This window comes from Platalea leucorodia (genome assembly GCF_965183815.1).
Source record: "Platalea leucorodia genome assembly, chromosome: 5".
NCBI lineage: Eukaryota > Metazoa > Chordata > Aves > Pelecaniformes > Threskiornithidae > Platalea > Platalea leucorodia.
The window spans coordinates 69,752,876-69,778,521 of record NC_138827.1 but is presented as its reverse complement, the minus strand read 5'-3'; the positions used below and the strand labels follow the sequence as shown (position 1 = coordinate 69,778,521).

General features: G+C 36.8%; 2 protein-coding genes across 2 annotated transcripts in view; one reads left to right on the top strand and one right to left on the bottom strand.

The window, feature by feature from the left end:
• Positions 1–25,646, top strand: part of DNAH7 (dynein axonemal heavy chain 7) — a gene marked incomplete at both ends in the record, with an annotated part of 120,494 nt that overhangs the window by 93,743 nt on the left and 1,105 nt on the right. Inside the window, 14 exons of the mRNA XM_082311447.1 lie at positions 586–719; positions 1,414–1,749; positions 4,260–4,386; positions 5,480–5,674; positions 9,319–9,411; positions 14,759–14,935; positions 15,976–16,137; positions 16,891–17,091; positions 17,946–18,107; positions 19,242–19,427; positions 20,168–20,305; positions 21,072–21,302; positions 22,329–22,481; positions 24,400–24,577. Of these exons, the coding sequence (XP_082167573.1) occupies positions 586–719; positions 1,414–1,749; positions 4,260–4,386; positions 5,480–5,674; positions 9,319–9,411; positions 14,759–14,935; positions 15,976–16,137; positions 16,891–17,091; positions 17,946–18,107; positions 19,242–19,427; positions 20,168–20,305; positions 21,072–21,302; positions 22,329–22,481; positions 24,400–24,577 (2,473 nt within the window). The remainder of the gene's footprint in view (positions 1–585; positions 720–1,413; positions 1,750–4,259; positions 4,387–5,479; positions 5,675–9,318; positions 9,412–14,758; positions 14,936–15,975; positions 16,138–16,890; positions 17,092–17,945; positions 18,108–19,241; positions 19,428–20,167; positions 20,306–21,071; positions 21,303–22,328; positions 22,482–24,399; positions 24,578–25,646) is intronic.
• On the bottom strand, positions 10,273–13,779 carry LOC309591332 (baculoviral IAP repeat-containing protein 5.1-like; the record flags this gene model as incomplete). The annotated part of the gene is given in 6 exon segments (XM_082313523.1): positions 10,273–10,461; positions 11,917–12,031; positions 12,360–12,469; positions 13,562–13,699; positions 13,701–13,760; positions 13,762–13,779. Coding segments are annotated over 6 exon segments (630 nt in total).

Genomic DNA, 25,646 nt, shown 5'->3' with positions numbered 1-25,646 from the left:
ACACAAGTCAATGGTATCTGTACCCACCAAAAAAGCCCAAAGAGAATCTGTAGTCACTATTACCTAGTGTTTTTTTTTTCCAGATCTATTATAAATATGTCATGGGATGGGAATTCTTTTAAACAATTTTTTTTTTCCAGTCGCTTATTTTCTGATGAAAAAGAGAACCTGATGCTATTCTAATTCTAGGATACAAATATCCCTGTCATAATAACACCACAAATTGCATGTGAACAAGGCCATTAAAGAGAGAAAGTGTATGCAGCAGAGGCAATAATGTTTGTTAACGTTATATGGACCAATCACTTGAAGCACTGATATTCAAAGTTTCAATGTAATTTTGAGGAACAGAATGAAATTCTGTACGTTCTTGTCACATCCCTTTTATTGTTAACTTTCTGGGTTAATCCTGGAGTTAGCTTTCCAACACATAATCTTAAACCCTCAGCTACAATTCATTTACTCTCAAAGTTTGGTTGAGCATACTACATGATATTATACAAACCTCATCTTGTAAATGGAGAAGCATTTTAATTGTATCTGGCCATAACTGTGCTGTTTTTCAAAAAGTATTTCTTCTAATAGGTAACATTATTGAACTTCATGATAACTTCAGAAGGAATGCAGGATCAGCTTCTTGGAATTGTAGTTGCAAGAGAAAGGCCAGATCTTGAAGAAGAAAAACAAGCCCTCATCCTTCAAGGGGCTGAGAATAAAAGGTATCAAGATAACCTCCCTTGCTAGGAATAGAAGCAGATTGCAGTTTAAGGAAATACAATCATGGGAAATACATTTCAGAGACCTTTTTTTGTTTAATTTGACAGGAAATTCAAGACTGCTATTTTTGAGAGCCCAAACTTAGTCTTCTGTTTGTTTTTTAGGCTGATTTGGATGAATGCTCTTACTCATATTCCTACTGGTTGTGCCTTTCTTCTTCTGATACGGTTTCCTGTTTCTGGGATTATTAGAAAATGTTAAAGAGCTGAATTGCGGGTTGTGTAATTGCAAAATGTAATGCTTGATCCCATCCTCTGTTTTTATGCATTCCTTCGATGATGTTGGCATATGATTTGCTGTCCTCACAAATTGTAATTAGATATTAACGGTTGTGTTTTAGAAATGTTTTCATTGTGTGCTAGATTTGCACTGATCGTACGTGGCAAAGGGTATCTTTCCCCATGGGTCATGAAATGTGCAGTATTCAAAGTGGTTTGCCATTTCCTCCCTTTGCTATCCATTTTTAGCCGAAAGTGGATAAATTTTTCAGAAATTTAAGGGAATATTTAATAAGAAAAAAAAGGTTTTGTTATGTAAGTTGCATACTATAAATAGAATCTACACGTCTTATTTTATAGAAACTAACAGAACACAGCTGTAGTTTTCATATGTGAAAACTCTTGTACATTATTTTAGGCAGCTAAAAGAAATAGAAGACAAGATTTTAGAAGTTCTTTCAGCCTCAGAAGGAAATATTTTGGAGGATGAAACTGCTATCAAGATATTGTCTTCTTCCAAAGTTCTGGCTAATGAGATTTCTGAAAAACAAGCTGTAGCTGAAGAGACAGAAAAGAAGATTGATGCTACTCGTATGGGCTATCGTCCTATTGCTATCTATTCGTCAATCTTGTTTTTTTCTATTGCTGATCTAGCCAACATTGAGCCAATGTACCAGTATTCACTCATGTGGTTTATTAACCTTTTCATCATGTCTATAGATAATTCGGAGCAATCAGAAGTTTTACAAACAAGGTAAGAGTGATAATTCAGCATTTGTAATTGGTGATGTATTCATAGTTATTCCAGAAATGTTACTGTCATTTCTCCAAATTGTATTGTCTCAGGCATTGTACTTTGAAATACTTTTTGTACATATATATGTCAAATATTTTTCTGGAAAATAATTTATTCATAGAAACAAAATGGTACAATATATTATAAGTGCAACATATTCCACTATTTCTATTTAGTAATTGCTACCTCAAGTCGTGTGTGAAATTACAAAGTATCAGTTAGATAAAAATGGTCCACTCGCTTTGATTTTATATTTCACTTCATGTAGTGACTTTGTATGTCTTCAAGAAACAGAGAAGAAACTTTTTCACACAACTGGTGAGAGAGAACGAAGTCTTGTGACTGGAGCTCTTGGCTGTAGAGTGTGCAAGGCAGTAGTTATTAACCCAACCATTTTTTTTATTCAGTTTGATTATTGTTTTATACTTAAGATGTCCCTCCCTCTTCCAGCTTGTACATGAGAACGGGAGAAACTGCAATCTTTAATGATTTGAATTTTACATGTGATGGACCTCACTATTATGATCACATTAGGATTACTCAAAATATACCCTTGAAGTGAATTATCTACACAGAGATTGGTTAAAAAAAGTTTTTCAGTGTTCTACCACATCAGTTACTAAATTCTACTTTAGTGGCTTTATTTGATCTTCAAATCACAGAGCATTGTGTTTGTTACTTAGCTACTTGCCTGTTCATCAAATCAACAAAGGACGGGAGAGGGAAGCTACTCTCCCAATTTGTATATAGAAAAGTTTTCTAGTTAATATTTCAAATGGCAATTTCTGAATTATCCATACTGTAGATATTTTATTTAAATACAAGTAAGTTGTAGTACCTGGTAAGTACTTAGTGTGTAGTTTAATGTGTAGTGTTCAGTTTGGTGGCATACTGGTTATGAAGGTTATTTTTAATTGTAATTTAGTCAAGATCTGGGCAATCTAAGTCTAGCATAACTGTTTTATCAAAGATATTGCTACTAATCATTTAAGTTAGAGCTTAATATTTTGGTATCATATTTGAAACTACCTTCAAGGTAGCCTTTTACCAATAAGGCAATCTGTGTTCTATAAACCTAGGTCTTTGACTTCAAATCTTACTCTTTTATATCTCAAAAAATCCCTGTATGCCTGTGTGCCTAAATTAAAGTAAGGAATAAATAAAATAAACTCATTTCAATTGAGAACCTTTCTGTCAGTAGAAATATAAAGATACAGGACCTGAATCCCAGCTGACAGTATGCATCCCCAGGGAATGATTGGTGTAAGCCCGTTTTGATAATTTTGCCCAGTGAAGGCAGAGGAAGACAGACTCACAGAAAATTCTCTGTGAATTCATAATTCACATAAGATTATTTGTCTTGGGCTATCTTCACTAGTCAGACATGTTTTACTACAGGCTCTGTGCTAAGATTTTTTTTAAAATCATTCTTTTCTCATGCAAACCATGTTACTTCTGTAACTTGAAAAAAATTTACATTTTGTCCTGTGGCCATCTTTATGTCAGTATTTTGTGTAGAAAATGTATGTATAGCCATTTAACTGATGAGGAATTTTGACATGACTTAAAATGCTAATAAAAAAACCAGGAGCATTTACATATTACAGTAATGTTATTAAAAATGGTCTATTTCTTGTTAGCTGAATAGAATAAAACAAAAATTGATTGAAACACAAGACTGAAAAGGAGACACAGATCAAACATAGCTCACTCTCAAGGTTGATCTTCTGTCAAAAGCTTTCCACTTTTCAATTATAATAGATCACACAGGTTAGGTTTCTGAATGATCACCATGTCCGAACTGCAGGAGTACCCTCCAAGTAGCTCCCTGCCAAGGGATTGGTGACCTAGGTAGCTGGAAAAAAGCCATAACACCTCTCCACATCTTTGTTACTACCTTGAAAGAATTCTTTGAAGCAGTTGTGCAAATTCAGACACTGCATTTCTAACCACCCAAATGGACTTTTCCTTATTTTGACTAGGTATTCAAGGTATTCCAGCTTAAACCTTTATAAAACAATAGATGGCCTCCTTGCTTTGTATTTAAAGGAGATTATTGAGAAAAATCACAGAGTTTTAAATATATTTGTATTGTAGTGTATTAAGGAAAATACTCTGTAGAATGGGAAACATATTTCAGATAACCTTTAAAGATGGACTGTTTTGGTTTTGGCCCTGGTATTTTTATTCCTAATGAATTTTAAAATTGCTGCTCTTTTCTGCCTCTCCCAAAAGGGACCTCTCACTTCCTCTGAAAATCATGTGTTACTAAGATGTAATTGCACTTAAGTGTTTTTTTATGTTATTTTGCTTACAAAATGGTAGATGCATTTAATGATTACTTTGGGGTAATTGACCAGAGACTTTATTAGAACGAAAGAGATCTAAATGGTTTGTAATAGGTTTCCAGAGTGCGTACTCTTTGGAGTGATATTAATGGAAGGTTGTTCTTTTTCTGACACCTGTAGGTTGAAGATTCTCAAGGATCGTTTTACTTACTCACTTTATGTCAATGTCTGTCGCTCCCTCTTTGAAAAGGACAAGCTGCTCTTCTCTTTTTGTCTAACTGTGAATCTCCTGAAATATGAAAGATTGGTCAGTAATTAAAAATAATTTGCAGTTTGATATGGTATATATAAAACTGCATATACAAACTATCAGTAATAGGAACATAGAGGATAAGAATAGAAAAATAAGTTTATATATAATTATATTACTTAAGCCTCAATTTTGTGGTGTTTTATTTTCATTTTTATAAGCAATTATAAGCATTGTAAAAGATACTCTAGAATAAAATAAACATATAACAAACAGGTATGGCAAAACTGAGCTAGATGATAACAGTTTTTCTAACCATTACTGAAACCAAACCCCAAACTACTCATCTTTTTCACTTAAGGTGCTAAATGTGTTTATTTTTGCATAGAATTCCTCAAAAGCAAACACTTGTACCAACTGAATTATCTTAATTTCTAGTAATTCTTTACAAAATATTTCTTGACAGGATTTTTAAAATTCATAATGAAATACATGCATTTTAACCATATCATCTGCAAAACACTACTTATGGTTGCTTGGAGTTGTTTCTTTCAGTGTAATATGGAAACATTAAAAATTTTAGAAACTTTTGAAATTTTTGTATTGAGGAATACAGAGAAGTGAACTCTTTCAAGAGCTGACAGTAATAATCATGGGACACCATTCTCCCATTCACAGGGACTTCAATTTACAAATTCAAGCCATCAAAGAAATTTTGAGATAAAGGAGTATTGAGAAAGGAATGAGTCATGCAATAGGCTAATATTTCTTTTTCATGTTTAGACTTGCATTATAGGAAATGGTTGCAAAATGCATGGTTCCCTGAAATATGTCCAGTATTCTTTTCCTTCAGCATTTTGGGATTTGAAGAATGGGTCTAAAAATCTAATCAGTTAACATTGTTCATTCCCCAAGTTAGGAATGCAGATGAATCTTTAAATTGTCTCATATCTTAGTTTTTTTGATTCCTTAAATTCATGTTTAACTGAAAACCAGACACTGAATACTTTGGAAACAGGCTTTTAGTAGTTGTATAGAAGCTTTTTCAACTAATGCAAGAATTCCGATAAATATACTGATTTCCTACATAATGTACTAAAACCATTAGATTTTATTTATTTAGTCCTGAGAGCAGTGTTTTTCATTGTAGATTAATGAGAAAGAGTGGAAATTTCTGTTGACTGGAGGCATAGGTTTGGACAATCCCTTTCCTAATCCATGTACCTGGCTTCCTCCAAAATCATGGGATGAAATTTGTCGACTAGAAGATTTGCCGTGCTTCACAAACATTCGTAAGGATTTTACGCGACTGAAGGATGGATGGAAATTGGTATATGACAGCTTGGTATGTTAACATTCCTGATTGCTTGCATTCATAAGCTAATTAACACATTGAAAATATTTATTCAGGGAAAATAAAGTGCTGTGATTTTACATCATATGTTCTTACATATATGAATGTAAATATTTAAGCAAATGGTGTATAGTAGTAGATTATTGCCAATTTGTCAGGTGGCTTCTGAATAGCAAGTCATGATTTGAATTGAATTTGGATGGAAAAAAGGCAACAAAACCTGGAGTGGTAAGGTGATAGTGAAAATTGCTAAACTTAAGGCAACCACTGTCCATTGTCAGTTGTTATGGTTTAACCCCAGCCAGCAGCTAAGCACCACACAGCCGCTCGCTCACTCCCCCCACCCCGCCCCCGGTTGGGATGGGGGAGAGAATTGGAAGGGTAAAAGTGAGAAAACACGTGGGTTGAGATAAGAACAGTTTAATAATTGAAGTAAAATAAAGTAAAATAGTAGTAATAGTAGTAATAAAATAATAATAATATAATAATAATATACAAAGGAAGTGATGCATGATACAATTGCTCACCACCTGCCAACCGATGCCCAGCCCCGGGCAGTGATTGCTGCCCCCTGGCCATATACTAAGCATGATGCCATACGGTACGGCATAGCCCCTTGGCCAGTCTGGGTCAGCTGTCCTGGCTGTGCTCCCTCCCAGCTTCTTGTGCACCGGGCAGAGCATGGGAAACTGAAAAGTCCTTGACTGGTGTAAGCACTACTTAGCAACAACTAAACCAACATGTGTTATCATGTTATTCTCATCCTAAATCCAAAACACAGCACCATACCAGCTACTAGGAAGAAAATAAACTCTATCCCAGCTGAAACCAGGACATCGGTCTATACATTTGCTTTCCATGCTTTGAGGATGCCTTTTCATGCTATTATGTAGCATGCTGCTTTCCTGGATAAGTGTAAAAAACCAATTATTGCCATGTAGAGAAACTAGAATGGGATTCAGGAGACCTGCAATTTGCTATTCTTGCAGTGACCTGATACATGCATTAATGACTTTGTTTTTATCTAACTTCATCACTGTTTCCTTAAAATCTAAGCTCTTTAGATGAATTTTACTCCGCATTTGGGCACTTGCTTCATCTTTAATCTTACTATTAACTCCTTTTTTTATTTTATTATACTCCCCCCTTCTGCTTCTTGATATGCAAAGTGCTCGTCGTACACATACCTCCGGAAAAAATGATTAAAAATTTATCCTTCTTTCCTACTTACACCATATCTGACCATAACCACTTCCATGTTCAGATAATACTGTCCATTTGTGCTAGTCCATTGAACCCCTTTTTTTACTGTTAACTTAAATGATGAAAATTTATCTCCAATATTCAGTCAAATGACCCAGGACTTCTTACACCCATTTCAAAGAGATTAATTGTGTGTTTTATTCATCATAAATGCCAAGGATTTAGAAATTCTTTCTATTTAAAAAATGGGCTTAAAGTATGCAGAGAGGAAAAGAATGGATTTTTGGTTGGAAATGCTCATAAGTGTATGATGAGAGACATTAAAGAAATTAAGCAGCTGCAGCTCCTTCAGTTGTCCAGATTGCAGGAAACAGGCAAATAGCAGAGAGAAAGCTTTCCTTGGGTATTTACAAAAGGATACAGCAAGTTGAGGGCTTTAGTTCTTCTTTGGGAAATAGTTGTTTGGAAAATGAACAGAGAAGTGATGGCATTTGAAAAAGAGATTGAGGGAGGGGACTACTTCATTATGCACTTTGGGACTTTTTAAAGCAATGCCTAATATAAATGAAAGGTGCTGACTTTTAGAAGTAAAGATTCAAGATGTGTGTGATAGCTATATGTGCATTCACACAGCCAAACTGAAATAAACAGAAATTCCTTCATTTAAGTGGCATTCAATAAAATGAAATCTATAGAATCAGGTCATCAGTTAACTGATAAAGAATCTAATAAACAGTAACACTGAAGCCAGGAACATTCAGTTACTGAATCCTGAGTGCTAGATCAAAAGGAATGGCATTATCTATCACTGTCCTGCTATAGAAGAGTTGCTATGCCTTTTACTTGTTCTGTGAAAACATTTTTGTTACTTATCTAGCTTTAATACAAGTACTTTCATGTGAATGCGCTGTAATTTTCAAAAATGCTAGTAAGTGGGTCTTGGGGAAGATTCCTTTTTGATAGCTGCATTTTTTTTTTTTTATCACCAGTATAGTTTATCCCCAGTAATAAGCTACCAGCTTTTTCTCCTGTCTTGTTAGTGATACACAAATTTAAATAACGGGCACTTTCATGCATGTATGTATGTGTGTTAAAGAGACAAGGCACAAAATCAGTGTTGCTTGAACCATTTTGTCACCAGCAACCATACACTGAATATGAACGTTTTTCAAGGGAGTTTGAGATGCACTTTTCTCCTCCTACTGTTGTAGATCAGGTTACTTCCAAAAGTAGGGGAGACCTGACTTCAACTGCCCAGTTCAAGGACTCCATGTATTTTATCTAAAGTTGTAGTGCATGTTTTGGAGTAGGGACTGAAACTCAGGTCTCCTCTAGCTGGCTGACTTAATCTCAAAGCTACTGATGCATCTATTCTCATGGAGAACTGAAGAGTTTTCGGCACAGTGGCACAACTCAATGGAGTCTTCGGGGCAACCTTCACTCCTCAGTATTACCTAATTCACTCAGTTTTCTACAAAGCTTGCAAATTTTTAGCTAAAGTATTCAACAGCTGTTATAGGTGTCGTTCTGAGGTACCTATTTTTCCCCATATATTAATATAAAAAAAATAATGCAGCATTCTGAATTTCAATATAAAACTAAGTGCCTAGAAGCTGGGGAAGGAGGGAGCCAGGCTCCAGATCCTTAGCAGAACATGAGCTCCATAGTGATTTGATTTGCTAAATCAAAGTTGCTCAGAATGCAGTTTGTGCAGGTCTGTCTGCATACCTCTGTGCCCAGCCCTTTGCAGGCAAGCCCAAGGGGCTCACCAGCAGAGCTGTAATACCAGTTTCCAGAAAGGCATACCTAGCTGGCACTCTACTTCAGTCTAATAAGACCTTAACATGCCACACAACTGCTGTTCCCAATCCGATAACTGCAGTAGCAACAAAACAGGTGGATTATTCATAGGTCATTTACAAACTAAGTTCTCTGGTGCATTGTTTGACTTAATTTTCTGATTCTTCTTTTCCTGCACTCATTTTCTGCATTCAGATGCAGCCTAACTCATAGTTATTATGTAATACTGTAATGTGATTGTCATTGATTCTATGGTTATCATTGTAATACCATTGTAATATTGAAGACTTAAGCCATAATTCACTTCTAACAGAAAGAGGGAGGTAAAGTGCATTTTCAGGTTTCCTCCACCTCATTCCACCTCCACTTTCTAGAGGAAAACTTTGGGTTATTATCTTTTAAACACTTAATTACTATAACTTCTCTGCTACAAGAGAAGCTGCTTAGATAAACATATATTTAAAGTTTTTTTTTTTTTTTTTTTTAAAAAACACTTTAAGCGTGTCAAGCCCATTTCTGTAGATTAAGAAAAAAATACATCATGGATTGATGTGTCAAGTTAAAAGATAATTTACTCTACTATAGGTAATTCACAAATGCTTTAAAGAATGTTGAAATACATATGCTTTTAGGATCCCCAGCATGAGGATTTTCCTGCAGAGTGGCAAGACAAGTTGGGGGAGTTCCAACGGATGCTTATCATTCGCTGCCTGAGACCTGACAAAGTATGTATAGAACTTTTGCCTTATTCAAAAAGGTCTGTTCATCGTAGAAATCGAAAGTATTTGCAGGCATGCATTTCAACTATGTTGTCTACAACCATTCTAAAACAGTCTATCATAAAGGAAAATAGGAATTAATGAGACTTCAAAAAACTAGCAAGTTTGAAATTGTAATGAAAAAAACTTTTTAAAACAAAAGGGTAGGCCTTTAGCTTTTGTTAAGTTTTCAGTGAACACACCAAAATCCCCAGAGCTCTTCCTGCTTGAGACTGTCTTACAAACCTTGTGACTTTCCTTTTTCAGTACACCTGCTATTTTTGCTCATGTAACTTTTTTGATGGATGTCACTGTCTATGGTAAATTTCTAAGATCTAGATCTAGGAAGATAGTAATGGTAAGCAGGAGTGTAGATAATGTAGGTGCTTAAAGGCAGCAATTATTGCAGACACACAGATCCATTTTGTTCTATGGAAAGTGTTCTGAAGCAGAACTGTTCTGATTTGAGGCTGTCTAGCTGTAAGGCTTGAACGTGGCACAGATCACAATAGGTGCTCGCAGTTGTGAATCTTTATTCCAAAAAAGTCAACCTAATAAAAACCAGAATATAAGTATTTGCTTAGACATTTTTCATATATTCACAGGTTAGTGGGACTACTATTAATCCACACCTAGCCATAATGACAAAGCACATTGTGAAAGATCAGAGTTAGAATAAACAGCTATGACCTCTGTTCCAGAGAGCCTATGAAAGGAATTATCTACACTTCCTCACACAACTGTTTAGCTTTATATTAGTACTCAGATAAAAATATGAATGTTTGCACCACATGAAGAAGAGAAACTTTTAGAGTCAGACTTTACACTTCACTTCTCTTGGATTTTTTTTGACTGGCAATATGAGCTTTCAGAATGTTGGGCAGATGGATCAGCATGGAGAGGCACTGGCGACGGTGGTATATACTGATGCTTGGAGACAAAGTTATCCACAAGACGCTGCCTAGTTGCGGTGACTTCTTCTTCAAAAGAGTTTATTATTCTTCTTCCAGTTTTGCACTTAAAGCAAAGCAAAAGATCCAGACTTTCAATTGAGCAATTTAACTGTCTAGTTCAACTACGTTCAACACTTAGATCCTCAAAAACCCACTGATCTGGCAGTAATTCTAGCTTAGAAGTCTACTTTTGGCTATGGTCAGCAATGAATGGCGCAGAGCAGTTTGGCAGATACTTCATATGCATACCCCCATTTGATTCAGAAACTCCTCCACCAGCCTTGCCAGTAGGGGTCAGTTCAGTGACCGTTTTTGGTTATGTCTAGTATACTTTTTATTTTAAAGTAACTTGTGAACCAACTGTAGAGCTGTATTTTAAATCACATTAGGGAGAGAGACTTCAGTTTGATTTTCTTCTGTGTGAAGAGGCATGATCTCGCTTCTCAGGATGCAGTAGGATATTGGTACTTCAAGATGGCAGCATGCTCTGGATCAGCCCTAGTGCATAACCCCCTAAGCTATTGGTGACAATATTCTTGGGGGCAAAGTGTCCCCACTTGAAGCTGCTGGTTCAAGTTTTCTATATGCTATAGTTAGAAAGAGAGTAATATTATGGCCAAAACCCCTTTTGTACCTTGGAACACTAAATCATTTGCTGTTCAGATTAGGTAACAGCATAATCTTCTCACTCTTAGTCCACCCTTTAAGATATCAGACTGCTCCCACTGTGGCATGTGATCCTATTTTTACGTATTTGAGTCTCAAATACTTAATTTAAATACTTAACCTTGACAGTCTCCAGGTATATTTTCAATACGGAACATTATCAGCAAGGCAAAGATCTTATTTGTGCAAACCCACCAGGAGGTAAGGTGCAGAACCTTTACTGTCCCTCACCAGGGAACTGGGCTCTCTTGATTCTTACTGTCCATAGGATTAGGGGGTCACATATCAAAGATCGGCTGATCATGATCAACTAGTAGAAGCAGCTCAGTTTTGTGTGCTTTTGTACATGCCAACACTATGGTATACATGAAATCCCAGAAGCTGGGAGGAGTAAAACTGCATAACTGTAAAACATTTGAAAGGGGCTTTAAAGTTTGAAAGCTTAATTAGACTGATTTACATGTAAAACTGGATATTTGAAGGAATGACCTCATCAACTTTTGTCTTTTCACATGTGTTGTTCATCCCTCCTGAGAAAGATAGAGCTGCCTATTGTAGAGCTTCCTGGATTGATTGATTATTGCACCCAAGATATTTTTTCTGCTCTAATGAGTTGTTGTAAAAATGTTTCTAAAGGAAACAGGTTTTCCTTCAAAAGCTAGACAATAGACTACACTGAGAAGTGTTTAGGTGCAGATTTCTTAGCCAATAATGCACATAAATCATTCAGAATAAGTCATGTTCTAGCCTCACACTATCACTCTGTGCTGATGCTTGGAAGTCTTAGAGATGGAAGTTCTTGTTTACATTCTAGGTTTGAATCTTATATTAGGATTATTTGGTTAACACTTACAAGGAAGGTTCTCAGCCGTGTCATCTCCAGCATGTAGTACTCCTCCATTGTCAGGTCATCAAAGTGCTTAGTAAGGGATAAAAAGCCACAGCTGTGACGTTTGGTGTGTTCCTCCCTGCAATGTAAACCCAGAATAAGAACAGGTATTAAAACCATGAAAGTTACATTTCAAGAGATGAAGAAATTTGGATAGGTCTCTTGAGTACTTCTACTGTCTATCAGTAGAAAAAATATCACACAGAAAACATACGAAATGGATTTTAGTGGATCTCAGATACAAGCTAGTTGAACTATTTCAAGGTTACCAGGTAAGATATAAACTTTCAGTAGGCTTCAGTTTTGTGAATTGTTACAGAGAAATTGGTAATTTTATAATGAGTAAGGGGATGTTGTCAAAGAAGTTTGGAGGAATACTTCAAGAACATTGTTATATCTGTGCTTACCATGGGTCATCATTTGGTTCCCAGCCCTCCAGTTCTATCAAGCAAAAGAAACATTTTGCCACGTCTGGTTCATTTGCATTTGGACAGTGGACAAAGCCCGCCTTTGCCATCTGCAGGTGACAGTTTAGAAGTTTAGAGCCTCATCCAACACACTGCTCATGTTCACATTAGCAAACTGTTTCTGAGAGCTTGCAAGTAATGCCTCTCCCCACAATGTCTATCAGCACAGATCAGGCTGAAAAATAAATTTTAAGTGTGAGGACTGCAAGCAGGTAAATAAGCAACTAGTAAAGGAACAAGGAGTAGGCTACAAGTAGTGAATGGATTCCTGCATAGCTGTGGTATCTGCAGGCTACTAGAGTACCTTTGTTCTACCAGATAACATCTAGTAGATGCCATGCTACACAGGCATTTCAGTAGCAGTGCATGAGATCTTCCATAGCCAGGACTTTAAAGAGTATTTTCAGAGAAAAAACATAGTATAAGACCATGGACATAGAGAACTTTTAAATATAAATTATGAGTAAAATGCTACATCTTTACCTTCTATGTTTTTGTGTCACTTTAGAATCACATCTGGTCAGAATACTAAAAATTAAGTAAGTTTGTTTCAGTTATCAAACTTCACACCTTCTCAGATAACTCTTGCAGTATGACTCATCTGAGATCCAGCCTGGAAGTTTCATGTGTGTGCTAAAGTAGAAGTCAGGTGGATTTTTTTTAATGCTCAAGTCAAAGCCTGCAGGGACATCATAAACATTAAGTTCTCTAAAATTTAAATAATTTCAATTTCTGGATTTTAAGGAGTGATCATTCTGCTACTTCATCCTTCCTGCTGGTTGTGTATTTGTTTCTTCTACTGTGGACTTCTTTTTTATGAATGAAAATTTGCAATCAGAAAGACTACATAGTACAAGAAATTAACTTTTAAGTGACAAGAACTAAAAAAACAAAACCAAGAAAAGTAAGTATATTCAGTTCTGTAGCTAGACTAGTGAACTGAACATGCAGAAGCCAGTCATCCTACTACAGTATTTCCGAGCAGGGAACAGGGGAAAGTTTGAGTATTCAACTTTTCATCTTCAGGCTTAGTGGAAGCTCACAACTCTTCTTGAACATAAATATACTTAACAGTGACTTCACATTCAGGCACTGTATTGAAAAAAATAAGGCATAGTCAAAATATCCATTTTCAGACTTACGTTCTCTGGAGTGCACTTGCAGTTCTCTATAAAAGGCCAGTTGGTGAAGGTTTTTAAACGGTTCTCATATTCATACATATCCTTAAAATCACTCAAGAGCTTGGAAGCCAAACCAAGCTCTTTCAAGAGCACCTCCATCTATAAAGCCTGTAATTAGTATAGCCCAGACCCTCCCTCCTGCTCTCAAATTTAAGGCATTATACTAATTGGTGACACATTGCACCTGTAAAGCAGGGTAAATTTTTAAGTAAGTTAACAGGTGAGTTTATGAGCAGGACAATCTAGAGAAATGGAGCTACTGGAACTTTTTTTCCCGTGTCACATTCTGCATACTTGGTCACACTATATATTTATTAACAGAAAGCACCTATGCTAATGCAGTATGAAAATTACAAATTTTATAATTGAAATGTCAAAAATGCAAGTTAAAAACTCTAGTTACGAATACAGCAATTTTTACACATAAAAATTTTAAAAACATTATACTGATTGTGACCAAAGTGGTTGAATTAACATTGCTATTTGAAACCTTCAGTGTTTCTTGAATTTCGTGTTCAGAGATTAAATCTTAGTATCGTGTTTGCAAATACTGTTGCATTTCTTTAAAGGGGAGGTGGTTATTGTAAAATATTCTAGAGTGTGTCCAGAGATAGAATGAATGGTGATATTTAAAAGAATTATGTCTGTAAGGGTTTATGAGATAAAAGCATTAAGCTGTCATTTTATAAATTGTCTCTCATTTTGGTACAGAGCCCAGTTACCTTCAGTAGGAAGTTTAAACACGAGTGTGTACAAGACTGCTCTACACAACAGTTTTCTAAGCCAAGATCTTAACACCTTTGAAAGGTGTTGCATTATGAGCCTTGAAAATTGAAATCCTCTCCATAATTCAGATGGAATAAGCGCAGAAAAAAATCTGGCTTCCTATACCAGCACATTAGTCTGTCCAGATCTGGTGACAGAAATGAGATTAAGGATCATTTGCATAGGACTTCCAATATCAACCCTCTTAGAGCATCTTTTTTGCCTAGATTTACACATGCTAAGTCATTGATTCCTCTGGGACTGTACTTGTATCTAATTTTATATGCAGGAATACTGTCCTTGAAATTTATATTAAAACATTAAGAGTAATATATGTTAATGCTTACACAAAAATAGGACGCTTTAATTCTATTTTTCCTTTTTTTTTTTTAGATAATACCAATGGTGCAGGAATTTATCATTCACAACCTGGGCCGTCCATTTATTGAGCCACCTCCATTTGATTTGTCAGAAGCATTTTCTGATAGTCATTCTTGTGCACCACTGATATTTATACTTTCTCCTGGTGCCGACCCCATGGCAGCTCTTCTTAAGTTTGCTGATGATCAGGTATTTTAATATCTCCAGACTTTTTTAATATAGCTGCTGCTTGTGTGTATGTGTGTGTGCATGCGTTTATGTTTGTATCAAGGAACTTTATTTAAGTAGAAGTTGAAATGCCAAAATAAGCTCAAAAACCTGTTTTTAACTGCCCAAAAACATGTTAAAATTGACCCCATGGTTCTCTTTAACACAAAGCACTTACTAATGCAAGTGGATTGTTTTTAGGAAGTAATAATTTGTCTATTGTTTATAAGAAATTGTACGTTGAATATTTTTGGCATATTTTATAATGTTGTGATGTCATGATCTATTTAACTAACTAGTTTGTGTAATCTCAAGCAGAACATGGAAAAATGGAACAAAACCATAATGGTTTAAATGTTCATTGTAAGGAATCTTATATGAAAATGTTTTTTTTTTTTTTTTCCTAATAAGCCTTATGTGTAATATAGTACTTAATTTTAAAACACTGTAGTAATATAGGACCCTAGGATCTTGGGTGGCATTTACACCTCAGAATTCAAATATGGATTTTTGTTGGCTTTGACTGTCATTATTATGGCATTTAAAACAAAAAAATCCCAACAGCCTAAATAATTTCTTATGTAGATGAGTGCTGTTATAATACTAGAAAGCTGCTGTTTTCTGGTAAGATGCATTTCCTGACTATTATTCTGTCAGAGTTCTGTGCTGTTGAGAATGACAGACATACTTCAAGTGTGCAACCACCAAGCTGCAAATGTATTCTGCATTTTATAGTAGGTTGTCTACATCCTTAAAGAGCACTCTGTTTTCAGGAGTATTTTGAAACTGTCAGAATTTTACAGTTCCGGATTAAATGGATGTGTAGTTGGAGCTTTTCACTGGAAGATAGATAAGAGGCTTTAGTCAACTGGAATGGCATGAAAAAAATATTTAAACTGTATTTTAAAATATACTGTATGTGAAATATTTCAAGAATACATATAGACGTGAACTCTCATACCAGAAGGTTTAGTGTATTTATGCAACATTATTCTTACTTATAATATGCTTTCTATATGCAGGGATACGGTGGTACAAAGCTTAGTTCTCTGTCACTTGGTCAAGGCCAAGGCCCAATAGCCATGAAAATGATAGAGAAGGCAGTAAAGGAAGGAACATGGATAGTTCTGCAAAATTGCCATCTAGCAAGTTCATGGATGCCGATACTGGAAAGAATCTGTGAGGTAAAAATAAGTATTATCTATCTTCTTCTTATAAATACTTTTGAAGGCACGTCTGATCATACTGGTGACTGCAAAGCCAGCTTAGCATACTTCATGATGATTCCCATTATATAAGGGCAATCATCACATATTGATTCTATCATCTTTTTCCTACTGCCTGCTGGAATAGAAAGTGCTCACAAGCATGGTGGGTCTGGCCCATTCCTTGAGTGGTAAATCCCCGCTGCTACAACAGTCTCTTCAGGCCAAGAGCTTTCATCGTATGTCCATTGGACAAGGAATTTTACTCTTGAACAGCTATAGGTTTCCGAAGAGGTACTAGTGTATATTGCCTTCTTTTTTCCCCCCTTAACAAACTTAACACATTTCTGATGTATACATATTATTGCTATAGCCCTTCCCAGAACAGCTGTAGGACAGTAAGTGCAGTAAATGGGCAAAGTATACATTCCATCGCCCTTGTGGTACAGAGCCTGCACTTGGTTTTGTTCGTATATTCCACAAACGTGCACAGAGAGGACAAATTTTAGTTCAAAATACTGAAGTCTTGAATAAAAATACACCAGCTGTAGAAGGGAAGTTGTCATTTGTAACTGTGACTTTCACTACAATCACATACAAGCATCTAAGAAATTAAACTTTGGAAAGGTATATTTTCCCACTTTAAAAAAAGCTGCTTTAATAATAACACTTGAGGTGTATATTAATCTATTGTGTCTTCCAGTGGCCTGTTTTTATATGCGTTTATTGTAGGAGCTAAACCCTGACACAACACATCCAGATTTCCGAATTTGGCTCACCAGTTACCCATCTGCCACGTTCCCGGTGTCTGTACTTCAGAATGGAGTGAAGATGACTAATGAAGCACCAAAAGGTTTACGGGCCAATATAATTCGTTCGTACCTGATGGATCCAATATCTGATCCTGACTTTTTCAACAGCTGCAGGAAACCTGTTAGTAATGTTGTAACTTTGTAAATCAGTTAAAGCAGACCCTGATGACTGTGTGTGTATGCTCTGGGGGAGATAAACCTCCCAAATTAAATAGCTGTCTTCCACTGCAATGAAACTGGTTTTGATTACTGGCAATAGCGAAGTAAATTTAATTTTTATTTTATTGCTTGTCTCCTACTTCTTCAATTGAGATTTTGTGGTATGGCATTAATAATACAGCTCTCTAGTTTAAAAAAAAAAGTAAGACTGGGAAAAAATCTTAACCACACTTTTAATAATTAGATGTATGTTTGCAAACATATTTTACATTATTTTACATTTTTTTCCTATAATTAATGTAGTTCTTCTAAATGAGATCATATACTTTGCTAAATCGTCTCAATTGAAAAACAAAACAAAAGTTCCTACCTGAAATTTTTCTTTAAAGGCCTGAAATCTATCTTGATAATGAGAAAAAGAAAAAGCAGAAATATTGTGTGAACAATGTTTTATAATACAATGGTGTGAAAAAAAAAAAATCATAGATACATGGTCTGATACACATAGTTGTATGTCATGTATATTAATTATGTATGCATGGATATATAGCTTTTAAAAATGAAGCTGCTTTGAGGGTTCACCCTGGTTTAAGAGAATATTTAGACCTGCTGCTTATGGCAATTTGATGGCTTCCTGCTGAAGGCCGTTGTATGTCAAGAAAAAACTACCCCAGACTTGTAAACATTATGTTACCAGAGCAGGAGATGCTGGGTTTTGAGTGACTCAAAGACAGCACTGCTGCGCTGGATGTGAGAAAAAAATGACGTGGTTTAAACCAGCCATGAATAATTAATGGAGTTGCATTTGGTTTTAAGGCTGAGTTCAAGACATTGCTGTACGGCCTCTGCTTCTTCCACGCGCTGGTCCAAGAAAGGCGGAATTTCGGGCCATTGGGTTGGAACATTCCATACGAGTTCAACGAGACCGACCTGCGCATCAGCGTGCAGCAGCTGCACATCTTCCTTGACCAATATGAGGTAGAGCAGCCTCTCACAGCGGCCACCGGTCCTTGCTTGCACTTTGCGGGGTTGTTAGTGCATGTACCAATGCAGGCTGAGTGCTGCCACGGCAACAGTTTAGTGGGGACAGTGAATTAGAAACCAAGGTCTACTTGCAATAGTGCTAACCACGTTCATTTTCAGTGGTTAGTGTTCCATGACCAGCATATAACTAACGTGGGAAACTTTCAAATTACAATGTAGAAGTTCTGCCATGCAAAATAGAGCGGTGTTTGTTCCATAGAGTTGCCTTATTTGTTGGAATCTTATCCTGCCCCTCGGCAGGAGCTGTGGATTCAGCTCTTGGGGATGTTACTGCAAGCTGTAGAATACTGTACTAAAGCACTTAATAGCTAACTGTGATTTTCTCAGTGATGGGGATAATACTAGACCCTGGACTGTTGCAGATTGATAACGACCTTGATCTATTTGTGTAAATTTGGCAGATGACAAGCTTATGAGCAAATGTAATGCCTAGCAAGGAGGGAAGCATTTTTTTTCTTGAAAAATAGTAACTTGTACGTAGTAAACAGGTTTCTTGGTACTTGTTTCGACTGGTTTGCTTTATCCCAGTTCTCAGCATGTCACCCCCTCCTGCCCTGACTTCCTGTGAATAATTTCTCTCTTATCACTCGTAATTTACTCCTTTTATGCACCTAAGAGGAGTCCACCTTATCCCAACCTCAAAAGTTGAAGCATGTTTGATTTTATTTTCTAAAAAAAAATTAATAAAATAAAATCTATGAGCACAGCTATGGCCCTGTGACAGCATACATTTATTTTAGAAGTATGTATAGCCAAACAAGTAGAGATAATTTTGGAAAAGTTTTCCATAAACTTGTACTCAGGGAGATCCAGCTGTATTACTATGGAAATTTTTGGTGCTGTTATTCTTCAAAAGAAGCAATACTGGGTGACTTGATGGATGATTATTAAAGTATTTGAAGATCAGGAGATCAATGGTACAAGCATGAACTAGCAGAAGTAAATAACAGCTTTTAAACTTTCCAGTGAGAATTCTGGATGACTTCCAAATAAATTACAAGGATACCAATATGGCTGCCCAGAGAAGCGTGAGGCTGCGGTTCAGATCATTGTCTTGCTTTTTTTCAGGAGGTGCCGTATGATGCTCTTCGCTACATGACTGGAGAATGCAATTATGGTGGCAGAGTCACTGATGACTGGGACCGGCGTACGCTCCGTAGTGTACTAAACACGTTCTTTTCCTCGGAAATCATTACAAATGTAGATTATAAATTCGATCCAAGTGGCATTTATTTTGCTCCTCCTGAAGGAGATGTAAGTATCCCAGAACAACAGAATTACCAACAGGTTATTTTGTTTTAAGAACAGATCTATCTTTACTGACATTGATATGTGCCGTAGTGCTTACTGTTGTCACTGCTCACTTCTGTGGCTTAGTCTCACATTCTATTAGGACTTGTTTCAGTGACTTCTAAGAAACAGAAATGATGTAAAAAACCCACCCCAACTACTACCAACTAAATTGATTTTGCTCTGAGTCAGCACACTTAGGGGACAATAAGGGAGAAACACAGCCTGCCTGCTGAAGTTAAAAGCATTATAAAATAGGCATCAGAGAATTAGTTGATCACATCTGCTGGAGGTAGAAAGGACATTAGTAATCAGCTTAATTTATCACACAGGAGAATTGTGTTACACCTCAGCAAAACACCTTCAGACCCTTGGCAAGCAGTGGGCCCAGAAAGGGGCTGCAGCCCCTTGCACTAGGTATCTTATTTTGTAAGAGAATTTCCAACAGCTGTCAGAAATTTTGTCAGAAATTATTTAAGCAAAGCTAATCCTGATTTCAGGGGAGTGGGATGGACCAAACGAATTTGTCAGGCAGAGTTAGCCCTTGTATTTCCTTTTGTATCTTAGTTCACGTGCTGTATTCATTACACTAGGGAAGTTTGTAGTGGTTCTGAGACACAGCTTGCAGCCTGTCATGGGCTGTTTGGCCATTTCTGCATCTCCTTTTAAAGTCTAGAGTATTTTTTTTTTTTTCCTTTTTTCAGTACCAAAGCTATATTGAATATACAAAGACACTTCCACTGAATCCTTCCCCAGAGATATTTGGAATGAACACAAATGCTGATATTACCAAGGATCAGTCAGAAACACAACTGTTATTTGATAACATTCTTCTTACACAGGTATGTAAAGAGTAAAAGCCACAAACCATCTTACCATAACTTTCTACTCTATCTCCACATTAGTATGTTCAGGGTTTTTTTCAGTTTTTACTGTACCTTATTGTGTTGTATCTCCATTCTGGTGAAATTACTGTTCCACTTACTTAAGAATCTTTTAAGGCTTTTTTGGTTTTGTATTTTTCCTGACTGTCTTCCTAAGGAAACATAGCTTCTGTGATCGTACAGTCAGTTTACGTATCTTCTACTCCCCCCCAGCTTTTAACAATTTTCAACTTCTTGGCCAATTTCAGTCCAGTTTGTAAGCCAGGTACGATCTAGGGATACTATAGTTCCTGCAAGCTTCATGAGGAAAACAAAAGAGCTGAATAGAGAGAGCAGGAGGGACATGGAGGGACAGTGAGACAGAACTTGGTACTGCTCTGTGCCGTTTCACAGCACCTGGGCAGCCAGTGGTGCTGACAGGTCCATCAGAGATGGTGGGAGAAAGATTGGTCTCCTGTGGAAGCGGGATTTTCAAAAAAAATGAGAAGGATACGAATCTGTAGGAAACCAGATTTTGTTAGTTCTAAGCCAGCAACTTATTGCAATAATACAGGAAATTCTGAAACAAATTGATTTCAGTCATCAGGGGAAGAGTGTTGGGAACTATAATGCTCTTTTAAACAATGCCTTTATAACAGCTCTATTTTCCTGCATTTTAACTATTCACTTCCCTAAGTCCTCTTTCTATTTCTCAAAATAAATCCAAATTTCTGGCTCTCTCTAGTCTCGGGCATCTGGTGGTGGTGCAAAATCCACCGATGAAATTGTTTATGAAGTCACAGGTGACATCCTGAGCAAACTTCCTCCAAATTTTGACACTGAAGCAGCAATGAGAAGGTACCCAACCACGTATACTCAAAGCATGAATACTGTGCTTGTCCAAGAGATGGGACGCTTTAACAAGTTATTGCGGACAATACGGGACTCCTGTGTTAACATCCAGAAAGCAATAAAGGTGAGCTGAACATAACCTTTAAAGGCATATACCTAGAACGTAGACTCAATATCTGAGCTGTCAGTGCAAGTACCTTAGAGAACCGACCCTGAAGTCTGATTCAGGTCAGTCAGTCAAACACTTTAAAGAATCGATATTCCAAACTGATTCATTGATCTGTATCTTAGAACTGATAGGAGCACAATGGAATATAAAAGTACTATTGTACCTACTGTAGAGAAACCAAAACAGAAAGTTTTTACCTACAGGTTTGCTAGCAAATAAGACAAGCAATAACCAGGTTCACATTTGTTTTTCTGCCTCATTGGCATGAAAGACAGAAGCACCTCACACAATTTCTTACAGATGAAAGCAGATCTCCTCAACACCTCAAAGAGCAAATTACTGCCAGTGAGGATTCCAGTTACGATACCACAGTATAAAGTCAATGTTTGTTCTCAGTAGGAATCAAAAGCTACAGCTGTGCAAAATACAGAAAAAAGGCAGGAAAAAGTCAGCTTGAGTAATTTTTATTTATCCTGTTATAGCTTAAGGCTGACGAAGCATTTAAAAAAACTCCCCAAAACCCACAAACACCACTCCTCTCCCCATTAAAGCCAAACTACAAGCTGGAAAGTCTCCAACTTGCAATGTCAGAGTTTTGAGGAAACTTTAAATAATAATAATAATAATAATAAAAAAAAGCACATTTACAGTTCGTAAAACTCAGAAGTGCTCTGGGAAGACCACGTTTCTGAGGACGGATGGCAAGGGAGAATTTTCCAGTATAGTCAGTTTTCTCCAAAAGAGGCTATGGACCTTTCGCCTGACCAGTCTAGTGAGTGACTACCAGATCAGACAGAAAACTGCAGTAACTTTTTATGAAATCCATTGTGCCCATTATTCTTGTTTTCAGCGTTGCTCCTGTCTGACTTAGCTAGAAGTTCGTAACATCTGTTGGACAGAGGGCTATGTTGATTTTTATTCATTAAAGCAAGCCTTTTAGGCAAAGTATTTTGACATCTTCCTTTCCAAAATTTCTTCTAGGGGCTAGTGGTGATGTCTGCTGAACTGGAAGAAGTGGTAAACAGCATTCTGAAGGGCAAAATTCCAGGACTATGGATGAGTAAGTCTTACCCAAGCCTCAAGCCTCTGGGCAGCTATGTGACTGACTTCCTTAACAGACTGAAGTTCTTACAGGTGAGCACACCCCATTTAGGCAGATTTGTTCAATGATGCTGGTTATTATTTTTGTCTATTGATGTCAGGTGACATCTCCACAAGTGAACTCACACACAGGAATTACTTCCACTGAATAACTGACAGGTGAAGTTCAGTTCATTTGTGCATCTGTTTCGTCTCGCCATTTGCTCACCACAGCATCTAAGGAAGCACTACATTTTGCCCCATACCCTACACCTCACGACGAGAGCTGCAGTATGTCAGTAATTCTGTATGACAGAATTGGCCTTCTGAAGTGAACTTACTGAAGGCCTCTTAAACTGCATATAGATCTGGTGGTGGTAATGAAGTCAATTAAAATAGAACTTTGGAAAATACTGTTGAGTTTCTTTTCCAGTGAGCAAACTTATATTAGTAAAACATTTTAACACAAAATCTTATGTTAAAGTCAAATACCAAGCTTTCAGTAGACTGCTGGAGAAGAAAGCTGGATGAATGAGGGAGCGTCAGTGGGGTTCCTTCACCTGTAAGATTGCAGATTCCCAAAACTGACTTTAAATGAGTAATATCTAGAGTCTCAGCACCATTCTGTGGCTTAGTAATCTCGATCAACTGAAGAAAACCAATCTCATAGCAGGTAGCCGACTCCATACCTGTTGTAAGAACAGGTCCCAAGCTAGACAAAAGATCTAGGAACAAAAATTGTAAGTAAATGAAAAAAAAAAATTTAAAAATCAAAAGCAGCATCCAGTTTCAGGTCTAGAAGGATATTCACAAAATCTGCATTTCCAGAGAACCTCTATTTTATGTTTCTGGACACACATCACCCAGTCAACGCACTTCAGTAACTTCCACTTTCATCTGTAGCAAGCCTGACAGCAGTATGCGTAAAGAACAAAAGTGCCATTTCTTGAACAGAATCCAGGACAGAAATTAAACTTGTACAAATGGAAAACTGCCAATAGCTATGAGGATGATTCTTTATTTCTTGGGAGGAACACTACTTACTAGTAGAGACAACTAGTTTACTTGTCTTCATTGTAATTCTCTGCAGCAGATAATTGTAGCAAAATTTTTTCAGACATTATTCAAAACTGATATTTGCAACAATGAGAAAAAGGTCTTCTTGCATGCAGTAAATATTCACCATTGCAACAGACCTTTACATATATTACAACCAAATCCAATAATTTTGGCATTTTTAAAAATTATTTTTATACAGAGGCCTCCACAGTGTAAGCTATTAAACAAAAAACCAACCAAAAACCAAACAACAACCAAACAAAAACCCCCTAACAAAAAACCACACCCCCTCACCCCCCACAGTCCACAGAAGTTTAATTAGGCCACGTCTCCTCCTCATGAGGAAATCATCACTCCTCATCTTTGACTTGCTGTACATGCTTACAACATGTGACTTTGGCCCTGGAAGGGAAATACGACCCTTTCAAAGAGAAAATAGCCTGGACAAGAAAATCTGTCATTTGCACAGAGAAACAAAGGTGAATGCTGAATGGCCTTCAATAATGAGGGAGAGAAGGAGCACTGAACACTCATTTGATCAACTTACAAGGATGATGCATGTTTAACAGACTCATTCAGACTAAGTCATTCACATAAGCTAAATATTTCCAGGCAACAGCACTGGTATTTTTTGTGTGTGTGTGTGTTTTTTTTGTTTGAGGGTGGGTTTTTGTTTGGTGTTCTTTTTTTTTAAAAAACAGAAGCCAGTGACATTTTAAACAAGATGTTTAAAAAGACCTGGCAGCCATCCAAAGTTCCACTACTTTCAGAAAAGAAAAAGACAATCCTGGATTCACAAAGGGAGAAATTACTTCTGCTGCTATTTTAGAAGATAACTAACTGCTTTCCTAAGTAGTATTAAAAAAAAAGGCAGTTTTTTTCTTTTCTCCTCCTCTCTCTTTTGCTGCTGCAGCTGTGGTATGAAAATGGAACTCCACCAGTCTTCTGGATTTCAGGATTCTTCTTCACTCAAGCGTTCTTAACAGGTGCCCAGCAGAACTATGCCAGAAAATACACCATTCCAATAGACTTACTAGAATTTGACTATGAAGTGCTGGAAGATAAGGAATATGAAATTGCTCCTGAAGATGGTAAGTAAATGCATGACACAGTTATCTGCCTTTGCTGATGTATTCAGAAGTTAACATTAACTTGCAGACTCAGAGTTATGCAATTAAGTTAATGAATTCAGCAGGAAAACATACACAACTGCACTGCTCCCTGTGAGATGCACAAGACGTGAAGAAGCAAAATACTATTTAATTAAGTCCTTAAGAACTGCTGGGATTAGTTCACCTCCTGGATCAGCATGCAGATACAAAATAACACCAACAGAGGACGCTCCTTACCCCTTACCCAAACTTCCCACAACAGATCAAACTCTCAAGTGATATCTAGCTTGCCTCCCCCCCCACCCCCCGCCTTTATTTCACTCCATTAGTATGTATGTCTGAAGACTCGTATTTTCCTAAGCCAAGGGAAACCAACCATTTAGTAGCAAAGTTGAGTATGCTACTTTAACTATCCCTAGAAAAATATCTTATAGATATGATCACAATGTGCAACAGGGGACTGCTCTAAGGGGGGGAAAAGCCCTATTTTTTATCAAACCACTTAATTATATATTACTTACCTTCCAGTTGCAGATATATTTGTTACCTTGCTCTTCCTCAGAAAAAAGGACAGATTAAACTGAACTGTTCTTAAAACTCTTTTTAGTACTTCTCTGAGGATCAGTTTGACTGGAAGTTGTGTAAAAAGAAGGGCTTGGCAGGTTGCCTGGGCGAGCCACATCCAGTCAGTTTCACGTCATTCTCTGTTGGGGGCAGGTTTATTTTTTTGTTTTAGAAGTTACAGTTTTCAGTCTACAGAGCAAGAAGGTGCAAGTTCGATGAAAAACAGATATTGTTGTAATTTATTGTTTTCTTCTGGAAAGCTGATGGAATGACAGCTGTCACTCTGTCATGTCATTATGTCATGACATTATGACATGTCAAAATAAAGATATTTATGTTTTTTAAACATTTAAAGATTTTACTATTTTTTTTTAACTTTACTCCTTTAATGAACTGCTTTAGAAAGGTATAAGCAAGTGGCAATTTGAAACATAAGCAATGAAACAATGTGAAGACTAACTAGTGAAAGACTGTTTACATGATC